A 12,851-nucleotide genomic window follows, 5' to 3' on the forward strand; every position below is an offset into this window, starting at 1 on the left:
GACTTTCTTTGCTTAGCTTTTATGGCATCACAATCTCCTGGATTTCCTCCCAGCTCACTAAGGGTTTTCCTTTTATTTGGCTCCTTTCCTGACTCATCCCATCCTTGACATATTGGTGTGCCCCAGGGCTTTGTCCTGGATTCCATTTTCTCTCTAACTTTACTCCCTCCTCGGGTTATCTCAGCCAGTTCGATGGCTTTTAACACTGTCCATGAGTCAACAGTTCCCAAATTTATTTCTCTAAGTCAGTCCTCTCTCTAGAACTCTAGACCCATATACCTAATTGCTTGGCTGCTCTGCATGGGTGTCTAATGGACATCTAAATCTTAGTACAACCAAAATAGAACCCTTGATAAGACAGAACTCCTAGGAATTCCCTGGCAGTCCAGTGGTTAGGACTCCACGCTATCACTGCTGCGGGCCAGGGGTTCAGTCCCTGGTTGGGGAACTAAGATCCTGCAAGCCGCATAGCACAGCCCCCCCCCCCACCCACAAAAAAGAAAAGAAAGAAAAAGAAAAACAGGGGGAAAAAAGTACATTAAAAAACCCAAAAAACAGGGCTTCCCTGGTGGCGCAGTGGTTAAGAATCCACCTGTCAATGCAGGGGACATGGGTTAGAGCCCTGGTCTGGGAAGATCCCACATGCTGCGGAGCAGCTAAGCCCGTGCGCCACAACTACTGAGCCTGAGCTCTGCAACAAGAGAAGCTGCCGCAATGAGAAGCCCACACACCGCAACGAAGTGTAGCCCCCGCTTACTGCAGCTAGAGAAAGCCCGCGCACAGCAACAAAGACCCAACGCAGCCAAAAATAAAAATAAATTAATTAAAAAAACAAAAACAAAAAAACCAAAAAACAGAACTCCTCATCTTGACAAATGGTACTTATTCTTGATTGCCCTTTATGTCTCTCTATCCACAGCCAATTGAACTGCACCTCCTGTCAACTATACCTCCAAAATATAAACCAAATTCATCCACTTCTCCCTATCTCCACACTTCCTACCCCCGTCTAAAACACCATCATCTCTCACCTTGACTATTTTAAGAGCTTCCCAACCTCCCTGCTTCCACTCTTTCCTCATCCAGCCTTTACAGAGTAGCCAATGGTTTTTATTATAAAAAGATAGATCATGTCACTCCCCGGTTTAAAATCTCCAAAGGCTTCCCTTTGTCACGTGAATCAACTTCAAGCTCCCTATCTTTGCTTAAATGTCCTTTGTAAAGTGGCCCCAGGCCACCTCTCTGACCCCATCTCAGACAACCCTCCCCCTCCCCACTGTGCTCCAGCCACACTAGCCTTCATCCACTACCTCTAACATTCTGAGCTTGCTCTCACCTTCTTAATAAGTCTGTTCGCTCTGCTTCGAATGCTCTTTCCCCTGATGTTCTTACGGCCAGCTCCTTCTTATACCTCAGATCTTAGGTAACTATCACCTTCTCAGAGGTCTACATACCCTGACTGCCCAATCTAAAATAGTCTACTACATGATATGTCACCCTATTTAAATTTTATTAACCATATCTACCATTCTCTGAAAGTCTTCTCGTTTCCTTAATTACTTATTATCGTTTTTCTCCAACTTTAATGTATCGTGAAAGTAGAGACCTTGCTTTGCCTAGCATACAGTAAGAGTCCAACAGCATGCACGCGAGTTCTGCGACAGCACTGCAGACAGATTTCCTCCTGTGCAGGATCCCCCTTGACTCACCAAAGACATGGGGCACTTCTCTAGCTCCTCCTCATTCTTGATCTGAACATCTGCGATGGAGATGTACTTGTGCTGGGAAACATAAGACATCAAAAAGGGGCCGAGGGCCTCAATCACATGTGTACCAGTGATCATTTCCCCAATGACAAGGAAATGTCCTGTTTATGGGTCTGTCAGCCCAAATACACCACGCACCCTTTGAAGGCAGGAGCCTTATTTACCTTTGCATCATGAACAGCAGCAAAGTGCTTCAATACAGTGTTTATTCCATATTTCCATGTTTGAAGGGCAGCAAATACCTTAGCATTTACCTTCAACCAAAGTGCAAGGGGAAGGACTTCCCTGGCGGTCCAGTGGTTAAGACTCCATGCTCCCAACACAGGGGGCACGGGTTCGATCCCTGGTTAGGGAACTAAGATCCTGCATGCCGCATGGTGCAGCCTTTTAAAAAAAAAAAAAAACGTGCAAGGGGAAGCCAAGAATAGGCCCTTGCCCCCGGACCACTGCCCTGAGAGTTTTGCTGCATGTGCCTGTATGTGCGTCCGTGTGTGTACAGAGTGATGATGGGGTGGGGTGGGGATCAAGGTCTGTGCAGGGAATGACTATTCGTGCACACACACACTTTGGATACAGAGCAGACTGCTACTCAATCCTGGGCCTGTGGAAGTTAGTGAGCCTCTAAGGAGAGAGAAGGAAAGGAAAGGAAGCAATAAGTGGGAAGAGAGAGAAGGGTGGGAGGAGGGAAAAGGAATGAGAGGAAGAAAGAAGAACTTGTTCATCTATCTAAATGTAGGACACTGAGTAGGTAGGGAGAGACCTGATTTTTTACCTCTTTGGCCAAAATGCCTGTGGAGGAAGTACAGAATAACAGGTTCAGAACGTGTCTGGTGGAAGAGCACCACCCATGACCCAGGACCCTAGTCATCCAACTTGCCTTGATGGCTCCCTATCCCTGAAGACTGAGAGCCCACCCTGGTCACCTGCTTGAGGGTCTTCACACTCTCATGGATGGGCCTGGGCAATCCAACCAAGGTATCTGTGTCCCTGTGAAATGCAAGACACACCAGATCATAAGGGTCAAAAGTATAGAGAATTACCAATACCCCCTGGAGTCATGTGGACCATGCCACTTTCACCATCTGGTACCCTGGATCTTTCTCTGCAAGCTACCAGGTCCCCCATCGTTGCTTCAGGACACAAAAAGAATAATGGTACAGAGAAGTGTCCCTGAAAATTAGGATTTCTGTATAGTCTTTAGGGGACTCACTTTGTCTGGGAGCAGGTTCCTACTTAAAAGGGCATGTTGCCCAACACTTTTGACAGTGAAATGGTAGTAACAATGGTTTCTCAGGTTTTGTAGTGACCAGTGAGGATTCAAGAGGGTGGGGGAATGGGGAAAGATCTGTTCCAACCATGTCGCTTCTTAACAGAATTCTGGCCCATTACAGAAGGGCTTGCAGGGGCCATCTAATAACATTCTGACAAGGAAATTGATGTTCAAGAGGGAAATGACTTGTTGCTCAAGGTCCTACACCTGGATGAGAACATAAAAGTTCTAGGAAACTGGAAGGAAAAAACTCCATGGCAAGAACCCAAAGCAGTCACTGAGAGCTGCCCATGGCTCTGGGTTGTATAATCACGACCAGGCAACATCTCTCACTCTAGGCCACCCGTTCCCCTGGCCCCCTAAAAACCACTCTATAGCCAGTTCTGACCATCCAGTCACTTACTGCTCCAGAGTGAATCCGATGAACTTGTTCCTGCTCATCTCCAAGAAGTGTTCAATGTCCTTCTGTCTGAGAGGACGGTGGAGAGACAAATCCCAGAGAAGGGAAGAAAAGCAAACCTTGAGAGAAGGACCCTTACTGGGCTCCTACTCCTCCAGTTGGAGAACTGGAACAGTAGGGGAAGACAGCAGGGAACTTCAAACCCAGGAGTTCTGACTCCCAGCCCAGCTTATTGAGCCTTGAATACATAGACCATTCCACCCTGGGCCTCCAGTGACTGAAACCCCAAAGCTCAGGGTGCTTGGTGTTATCAAACCTACCTGACCTTTGGGGTCCACGGTAGGCCCTTGGGAAAGGCCACCCGCTCAGCAGAGAGGGGTGCCTGTGAGGGTGGAGGTGGCACTAGAGGGTCCTGCTCTAGCAAGTCTAACTCTCCATCCAAGGTACGCTCTCCTTCGCCAGCAGACTCCTCTTCCTCCTCTGTGGCTGGTTCCTCAGTCTTAAAGAGATCTCTTTCGTTGTAGATGTCCAGGCTGTCCTGCTTAGTAAGGAGTTGCTGGGGGGTTGGAGGGGAGTGGGTGGAAGGAGAGAAGGAAGGTGTGCAGAGATCTCACCCTGGGCATCCTTGTCTGAGACCACCCCAACCCACAGGCTGCTAGGCTTCAGGGAACATGGAAGTAAGAACCCACATCTAGTGAGACCTTTCCCTTCCCATCTCAACCCTACTGTCCCCACCAGGCCCAATTCCAGGACAAGCAGTTCTCACACAACCACGCCAATGGCTGGGAAACAGAGCATAGATAATCCCAAAGTCACAGTTACTTAGCTTTCAGAAAGCACTGATGCCTTTTTTTTTGCCAGCACTTTCCTTCCTAATTATGCTCTACTTAGGTGAACATTCAATTAGTTTGCCTTCTGTGAGCATACACCAGCTGGCTGACTGAGGAAGAGGAGGACAGAAGCTTGCTGCTAGGCAGAGGGAAGCAAGTCTGGAATTTTAAATCTTGTCACAGAAAGAAAAAAGATTGGACAGAAATAGGCCAAAAAGTTAACAGTGATTGCCTCTGGTTGTTAAGATTGTGGGTGACTTCTTTTTTCTCCCTTCTTCACATTTTTATATTTGTTCTAAATTTTCTATAATGAGTAAGCATTACTTTATAAAACAAAAAAATAAAGGTTAAAAAAAAATCACATTGCAGATAATGTAGACTAGATTACTGAGTGTGACTGTCCGAGCCCGTCACCTGTAGTTGGTGAACTCAAGTAGGTCAGGCGGGTAAGTTCATGGGAGCGTGGTCAGCTCTCAGCGCAACTTGTCATTGTGACCTTTCTAGGGATGCAGACTATAGAACCCTAACCAGTCACCTTGTAAGTGTAAGCCTCTGGTTCCAAGGCCAGATAAGAGCATGGCTGGCTCAGAGTAAATCTTACTGCGAAGACAATGATAAAGTGCCTCAACCAGGTACCTACGCCCAGGATTATACCCCAACTGTTGCTCAGGGTGCTAGGGAACTCCAGGCACTGAGGTCTAGACCAATAATCCTTAGCAAGACATGGATTTATGATGTGATATCACAGTGTTACATCTTGACAGCCCAGGACCCTGTCAGGGCTTGGGAACAGAGGCCGAAGTATAGACTCCAAGATTTCAGGTTGGTCTCAGGGCCAGCCAGGGGCAGGAGAGCTGGGTCATTTACTGCTCTTTCCTACCATATCCAGAGCTGCTTAGAATCTTGATTTTTGGCCAGCTAGGGTCACAACACTACTGTCTGCTTTAGTCCATACCCTTCGAGAACCACGGCGGCCTCGCAGTTTGGAGGGTGGTGGTGCCAGCTGAGACTCCCCCAGGTCGAGAGTGTAAGAGGGCGGGGAGGCAGCACGCATGCTCTTCACCACCTGGATACTGTCCTCAGCCAGTGGAGGCAGGCCCAATTCTTCCCGCTTCTGTACTTTGAGAGCCTGCAGTTGCTCAAATCCACCGAGGGTAAACTAAGGGTTAAACAGGAAAGGGGCAGAGAAGAGAGGAAGGGAGGGAAGTCAGAGGGAGCAAGGTCAGGGAAGCACGGATGGAGAGGAAGAGCCACAACCTCCAGTCCCCTCAGACCCCCTCCTTAACTAGGAAGTAATAAAACAGGAGGAGGCAAAAAATGTGGTCACCATCCCCAGTCTCAGAGGTGGTTACTATCCCTCAGAGCTCAGGGGTCAGGATAAAGCATTATTTACTGACCCAGGGCTGGAAACATCACCAGAAATAAGGAAAAGGACCACCGGGGGCCTCCACTGAAAAAAACAGGAAAATGTACCCCCTTTTAAGGAGCAGATCTAGATACTACAACCCCCCAGAATCACTCAAGGCCTGCCCTGGAGGGTATGTTGTTCAGCCAGTCAGAGGAAGGATAGGGTTGAAAAATTAGTAACAAAACTGCAACCATACACTTATGAGGACTTCATTTTTTAAAAGCAAATCCTCTATTTATCTGGATGGAGAGCAGGCACTAAACCCCACATTTTACAGCTAGAGAAACTGAGACACAGAGAATTGCCCGAGGTTTCTCAGTATCAGCAGAGGCCAGATCTCCCAACTCTCAGCCAGGGTTCTTTCCATGAAACATTAGCTCTATCAGGGGAAGGTGCAATGACACCCCAACTCAAAAAGTGGCATCTCCCATCAGTCCAACAGAAATAGGTAACCTACTCTGAAACAGAACATCTGATTTCTCTAGGACAGCCTTATTGCCCCTCCACTGGTTAACAGCTGCCCTATTCTTCTGCCTAGCTCCAGCCTCCTGGAATCAGACTAGAAGAAACTGAGGTGGCAGAGGGCACTGCTGATCTGATGAGATGGGAGAGGGGTGAATCAGTCACTCACCATGACTACTTTCCAGAGCAGAAGCAGGACCTTCTTTATGGGGAAGTGGGGAGCCAGGCCACTGCAGAACTTGGTGACCATAGAGAAAAGCAGAAGGGCAAAAGGCTCCTCATTATGCATGGAGAAGCCTGGGGGTTGTGGAGAGAGGCAAGTGAGAAAGTGAGGATGAAGCAGCTGAAACCCAGTCCCTGTAACCCTGTTTCTGGACACTGAGGAAGGCACTCACCTTCCCGCAAAGAATCTGAGTACTTGGTCCTTAGAAGGAGGCTTAGAGAGCCCCCAGAGTGAACCCCCCGAGGGCAGGATAAGGGAGGTCATGGAGTTAAAATGGTATAGTTCCCAAAGCTTGGGGGTGGATATCAAACTAGAAGTAACAGTAATAAAGATAATAAATGGTAATAAAGATGCTTCCTGGCTGAGGAATTCAATGCATTTTGTAGATCACAACTCACTTTCCCACATCAACAAATATAGTATATATTTTAAAATCCCAAAGGCCTTCATGTCTTATCCCTGACTGATGACAATACCAACTCATATTTTCAAGGTAAGTCAACTCATATTTTTCACGTGGGATTTGTGATCGAATGGGAGAGGGATGACTATTCCCATTTATAACCAAGGAAACCAAAACCAAGATATAGAGAAGACATATGACTGGGCCTAGCTCATAGACACAGGGACAATCAAGCCAGACCCTCAAGCCCACCACAAAGTATCTCTGTCCTAAAAGAAGGATGTTAGTTCTAAAAAAAAAAAAAGAAGATGAAGAAGAAGAAAAAAAAAGAACTGTCTGTCTCTCCTAGGCAGATGCTATGCCTCCCCTCCGCCACAGGCACCTCGAGTGCCACTTCTTACTCAGTTCAGTGCGGAAGGTCTCCCGGGCTCTCCTCCACCCGTAGGAGTCTGTCTCTCGCTCCAGGCGGATATTTTCCACCATTAGGTACATGACACTCAGCAGCACCCTGAGGTTATAGAAGGGTCACAAGAGGTTCCCAAGGCAGTTTCCAACCTATAGTCTGAGACCTCAGGGATGGTCTCTGAGGTGGCCCAACCCAGTGGAATTAGCAACTTCTAGTGGCCTGGGTGCATCTGAAATTTGGGCAAACGTAACCCATTGCTAACCATCCCCTGTTCCAATCCCATGGGCAGGCCCACTCACCGGAGCTCTGTGCTATCAGCAATGGAGATGGCTGGTTTCCGAAGAGCACTGCTACAGGCCTGGCTGTTGCTGCCACAGGGACGAGGGAGAAAACGGGAACCCGTAAGGCCTCTTTACTCCGTGTTGCACACTTATCATATGCACAAACATGAGTACCTGCCATTCCCTGGCTATGTAGCTAAAGAAATTGGTCTAAGGTAGAGGAGCCCATAGAATTCTCCTGCCACCTAGACAAACCCTTATCTGTGGTGAAGATGGGCAAGGGCAGGGTCTATGATATTGGCTCCTCTTAAAATCCCCGCTGTGTCTAGTACTGTGCTGGACACAAAACAGATGCTAAGCAACACTTGGTGAATAATAAACAGAATTCGCCCCACTAAAACTCCTGGGTGATAGGCATGAGACAATATGAGGGGTCACTATAGTGGTAGCGGCAGATAAGGCCACGTCTAGAGCTGTAACCGTGAGGGAAAGAACTGGGCACAGCAACAGGAATTGGTTCCGTCCCTCTTGGGTCATGTTCTCAGGTAGAACAGTTTCCTTCATGGAGTCCACAGTTAGGCTGAGCTAAGAAGGTATCTGGATACAAAAGCAATACAGGATCGGCCCCTGAAGCCCAGGATTGAAGCTGTAAGTGGGGCAGAGTCTGCTGATGAGCCCAACCTTAGGGAGCAGGACAGACTATCAGAGACCACGGCTGGATGGAGGGGGACTCTCAGTGAGCTTTGGATGAGGTGTGAATAGACCCAGCTTCCACAGAGGGCCCTACAGTGAGGGAACCAGCATAGGAGATGAGGCACTCTTCAAGGAAGGGGGTCGCCAGCCCTCCCCTAAGGCTTCTCACTCGATTTCCATGTGGAGTAGCTCCAGGAAGGCCGAGAAGGTCCCCATCTGATAGAGCAGGAAGCAGTTGTACCTGGACCAGTGGAGTACATCGACTTCTGAATCACATTCCCCAAAAGTGCCTAAAGGACCAGACAGTGCCACAGGGGTTGAGGTGGAGGGGGTTATCCCAGTTCTTTCCACCCTGCTCCATGATCTGAAGGCTATCTTCCAACACTCTGCCCAACAATTAGGCTGACAAAGGTAGGACAAGTGCCCCCCAGAACTTCCTGGAATGAGGCAGGGGAGAGGAGAAGCAGTCTCCAGGGTTAGGTCCAATGTGCTCATCACTGGTCTGTCTTAAGTTTGAGTTCCCTGAGAAGCAGATCCAGAGATAAGGATTCAAGTGCAAGTAGTTTATTTGGGAGTTGACCCCAGGAACCATCGGTAGAGAAGTGGGGAAGTGAGATAGGGAAGAGAAGGCAGCCAAGAGCTCAATCCCAAGTGGGGAGAAGCTCTGGAAAACATAAAACAAACAACTCAGAATCATCCCACCCAAGAGGGGTGAAGTGGTCAGGCTATTCATCCACTAACTCCTGGCAGTCACTGAGGAATGCTGCTGGACTAAGGGAGAACATTAATTCCCTAGCACTTCCTGGCTGCCCTATGTGGGCTGCACAGAAAGCCCTCAGGCAAAAAGATGAAGGTACTGGCAGCTGGAACTTGGCCAGAGCGCCAGACCCAAGAGATAGGCTTGGGCACTGCCTTGTTTACTGCAGTCGTCCCTTCACCAGATGTCCACTCTCTTTCCTCTCCATTTATGATTTTTCTTTTACAGTTTTTTAGCTCCCAACTAGTTGGTTCTGCCAACAGTCCTCTTATTTCTGACCTCAGGGCTTTCTTTTACTACTCCAGCTAGGCTCATTTTTCTTTCCAACACCTGGCTAATAGGTCTCTTCTGGGAAGCTTTCCTCAGTTAATTTCATTGAGTTCTGATTCTCCAAATTACTCACAGCAACCATTCCTGCTGCTATGTTGGCTTGGACCTTCTAAATGCCAATGAGAAACAATGCAGAGGGTCCATGTGTAAATTGGTGGCACCCTCCCTGCCTCCTCTCAGTGTCAGAGCCAGGCCACAGCTGGTAAAAGAAACCTCCATGCTCAGCTGGTGGTACATTGCCAGCTCTGGCCACAATGACCTTCTTGCTAGTCTCCACATAGGATTACAGCCCAGGCTAAGGAAAAAAAGAACCTTATAAGAAATTCTGGCATGCCTGGAAAGAGAAAGGCCGATTCCAAGGGATCCAGAACAGTACCTACCATCATCTCCTCATCTTTCGCATAAGCACAAGGTTACTTCTAGCACATGACAAGATCTGTCCTCGAGGGGCAGGAACCTTGCTTTCCCAGCGTGGCTTGCCTCATCCTAGTCCTGCTAACACCGTCTCTCTCTCTCTAGTGTCCACCCCTCTCAAGTTGGCAAAGCTGGCCACTCACCTTGGGCCAGGTAGAGAACAGCTCGGGCCACCTTCAGTCGCCGTTCCCTACTGACCACCTCCAGCCGGTCCAGGAGTCCCATCACATAGGTCTTCTGGGCATCTTCCTCCAACTCCAGCCACTCCTTACCCTGCACTGGGAACAGAAGGCCATACAGATCTAGTGTCAGCTGTTGCCTCCCCTTCCTGGAAAGGCTCCTGAGAGCATATGTACCTCTGATCTCAGTCCCCCAATAAATTCTTCTCTTCAAAAGCTTTCCTTGTTTAGCTGAGAAAGAATAAGGGATGGGAAAAGTAAAAAACCCAAATGTTCTGGCCTGAACCCACTCTGTAGCCTCATCTTCCTCCACATCCCCTCCATTTCCACTTCCCCCTCCCCAGCCTATACGGTTCTATCTCTCTGCCTTTCCTCAAGGAGTTCCCTCTATCTCCCTATGTATCCAATTCCTATTCATCCTTACAGGTTCAATACAAAATCACCTCTTTCCCACTAATGCTCCAGCCAGAAGCTCTGTCCCCCATGATACTTTTTACTTCTCTAACGACACTTCCCATTTTCCTCTTGGCCTCAGCCAGTTTTGTGACGTACACATCTCCCCTCTGCTATCTGACTATAATTTCTTTAAAGATACTGTAAATTCACCTTCACCCCTGCCTCCTGCATCTCTGGCACAAAATGGGTACTCACCACACATTAGCTGAGTTGAACACTGAATTGCCACTGACCAAGTAAGGAAATGGAGGTCTGAGTGGATCACAGGGTGGGCACATGAAATTATTACCAGATGCTATGAGGAGTGAGGCAGAATTGGAGACAGGAATTGAACGCTAAGGTCGAAGACTAGGCTGGGCACAGGGTTACCAGGCAGCAGGGAACCAGTCCAGCCCCACCTCCCCATTCCTCTGTTCTCTGGGCCCTTGACATCAGGGAAAGGGACCCAGTTCAGGCTTCTCTTGCTTCCACTCCATGACCTCTCCACTTGAGATATAGGAAACTCTGTGTCCCATATGCAAAAAGGAATAGAGAAGTTATATGGCTATGGAGAGGATGAAGAAGGATCATACTTTGTTTTAGGCTTTTTCTAGATCAGCCTTGAATATCATGGAGAGAAAAAGCAGATCTCTATGAATAAGGATCTGGGATCACCTTGGGTCTTGAAATCTTCTTCAAAGCACCTCCTGTTAGTGGTGAATTCCGGGTTTTCAGTGTAGCTATACAATTCTGTGGCAGGAAAGATAGGACAGAGTCACAAACATTCAGCAGATCCTTATAGAAGGGGCCTGGGGTGGAAAAGGTGGCATGAAAGAGCTAAAGCTTCCAACACATTCCTGTGTCCAATTCAATCCAGAGTCAGCTTCCTCCTTTTTGGAGCAGTTAAAAATAGCCACTTGGGTCCCTGGGTGATTAAACCATCAAACCTGTCCTCCTCCTGCCAGCTGGCTGCTACAGCAGAGAAGGCAGGCTCCAACATTTGGTGAGGGCCAGGAGGAGGGCTGGAACAGAGAGGGCTGAATGTCATCACTCCTGGTTCTTAGGGCTGCAACCCCTTCTGCTTGTCAACCCAGACTGGGACTAATCCTGTCTCTAGGGAAAAGGGGGGCAACACAACTCCTGAAATTTAGAGGCAAGATCCTTGTGCTATTCAAGGAGCCAGGTCATTCTCTCCCTGCTGAGTTTCTTCGAAGGGTACAGAAGTTTATGTTCCTGCCCACAGCCACCCGGGCAGAGGCAGAATCAAACCATATAGAAGCAGCTTTGATTGCCAAAGGGCGGCCTGTGCCCAGGAAAATCTAACTTTGCTGACAGCAGCCTCTCAATACAAAATGCAGACAGCTTATGAGAAATAAAAATGCCCTTTCCTACACACACATACACACACACACACACACACACTCCAGAACATCACACCAGTACGCTCAGAAGAAGTGAAGTCATTAAGTCAATAGGTGCTTCCTCAAAACTCTGTTCCCTAACTAAGACCCTTGCTGGAAATTTAACTAGGTCACAGATAATTCACAATGCAAGAGAAATTCACTTATATTCCAGCCAGCTGTCTAATGGTCAAGAAATACCTTGTCTGGGAGCCAGGGCTTTTGAGTCCTGAGTTCCAAAATCCTGGAGTGACCAGAAACAAATCCCAAAACTGTTTGTTAAATTCTTCAGTCATTAGTGAGTAGTGTAGATATATATATTTTAAGAGTAGAGCACAAACCCAGTTAAAAAAGGGAGCAAGGCTCTTAGGTACTAAACTTTGCTTTTGTCTTATTTTTAAAGTTTAGATCATGAACTTTCATATACTACCGGTAAATACAGAGTACATAAAAGACACCGTGTTTATCTTCTACTCAGATTAAACAAATGTTAACACTTGTCATATTTGCTTCAGACAGCTAAAGTCCCTTCTTCCTTCCCAGTCTTATTTTCCTCTCTAGAGATAATCACTATGATGAAATTGGTATGTATGCTTCACATGCCTATTTTTATACTTTTAGTACATATCTATGTGCCTGTAAACAACACATGATATTGTTCTGTTTTTCAAGTTTTTATCCAAGCAGTATCATATTGTATAAATTATTTTTTCTTAGAAGCATTTTTTATTATGTCTTTCAATAGTTTACATGAAAAGCAGTGTGATGAACACATCCATTCACTTAACTGACACGGTTCTCAAATCAAGTGTGCAACAGACTTCCCAGAAACATCTTTTAGACTTGTGTGTTTAAGCAGTTTTTTTGATGCATGTATAAATTATTTTGTCACTGTTTCTTCTCCCCTTTAATATGTTTTTAATATTTATTGACACTGAAGCATATTGATATAGATCAATTATTTTAATGACTATACAGTAGCCTAATATATTGATATACTACAGTTTATCCATTCCCCTACTAAGTTGTTTTCAATTGTTCACAGTGGCGACAATAAACATCCTTGTAAGTGTTTTCTTGGGCCCAAGAATTTCTTTAAAGTGTGCATCTAGAATCATTGGGTCATAATACGTGTGAATTCGACTTTGCTAGATATAACCAAACTGCTTTCCAATTTTATACTGTTCCCTCATG

At 47.0% G+C, this 12,851-nt stretch overlaps 1 protein-coding gene across 4 annotated transcripts in view; it reads right to left on the reverse strand.

The window, feature by feature from the left end:
- STRIP2 (striatin interacting protein 2) overlaps positions 1-12,851 on the reverse strand; it is a 45,872-nt gene that overhangs the window by 24,615 nt on the left and 8,406 nt on the right. For 2 of the 4 annotated variants that reach the window (XM_007177171.2, XM_057550440.1), the window contains exons 3-14: positions 10,933-11,007; positions 9,787-9,921; positions 8,312-8,432; positions 7,468-7,536; positions 7,164-7,270; positions 6,306-6,433; positions 5,222-5,425; positions 3,757-3,992; positions 3,440-3,505; positions 2,644-2,753; positions 2,539-2,555; positions 1,710-1,781 (exon numbers count right to left, since the gene is read on the reverse strand). In XM_007177171.2, the coding sequence (XP_007177233.2) occupies positions 1,710-1,781; positions 2,539-2,555; positions 2,644-2,753; positions 3,440-3,505; positions 3,757-3,992; positions 5,222-5,425; positions 6,306-6,433; positions 7,164-7,270; positions 7,468-7,536; positions 8,312-8,432; positions 9,787-9,921; positions 10,933-11,007 (1,340 nt within the window). Of the gene's footprint in view, positions 1-1,709; positions 1,782-2,538; positions 2,556-2,643; positions 2,754-3,439; positions 3,506-3,756; positions 3,993-5,221; positions 5,426-6,305; positions 6,434-7,163; positions 7,271-7,467; positions 7,537-8,311; positions 8,433-9,786; positions 9,922-9,999; positions 10,783-10,932; positions 11,008-12,851 lie in introns of those variants that run through there. The other 2 variants (XM_007177173.2, XM_007177172.2) reach the window with 2 other exon arrangements.

This window comes from Balaenoptera acutorostrata, chromosome 7, assembly GCF_949987535.1.
Source record: "Balaenoptera acutorostrata chromosome 7, mBalAcu1.1, whole genome shotgun sequence".
Taxonomy (NCBI): domain Eukaryota; kingdom Metazoa; phylum Chordata; class Mammalia; order Artiodactyla; family Balaenopteridae; genus Balaenoptera; species Balaenoptera acutorostrata.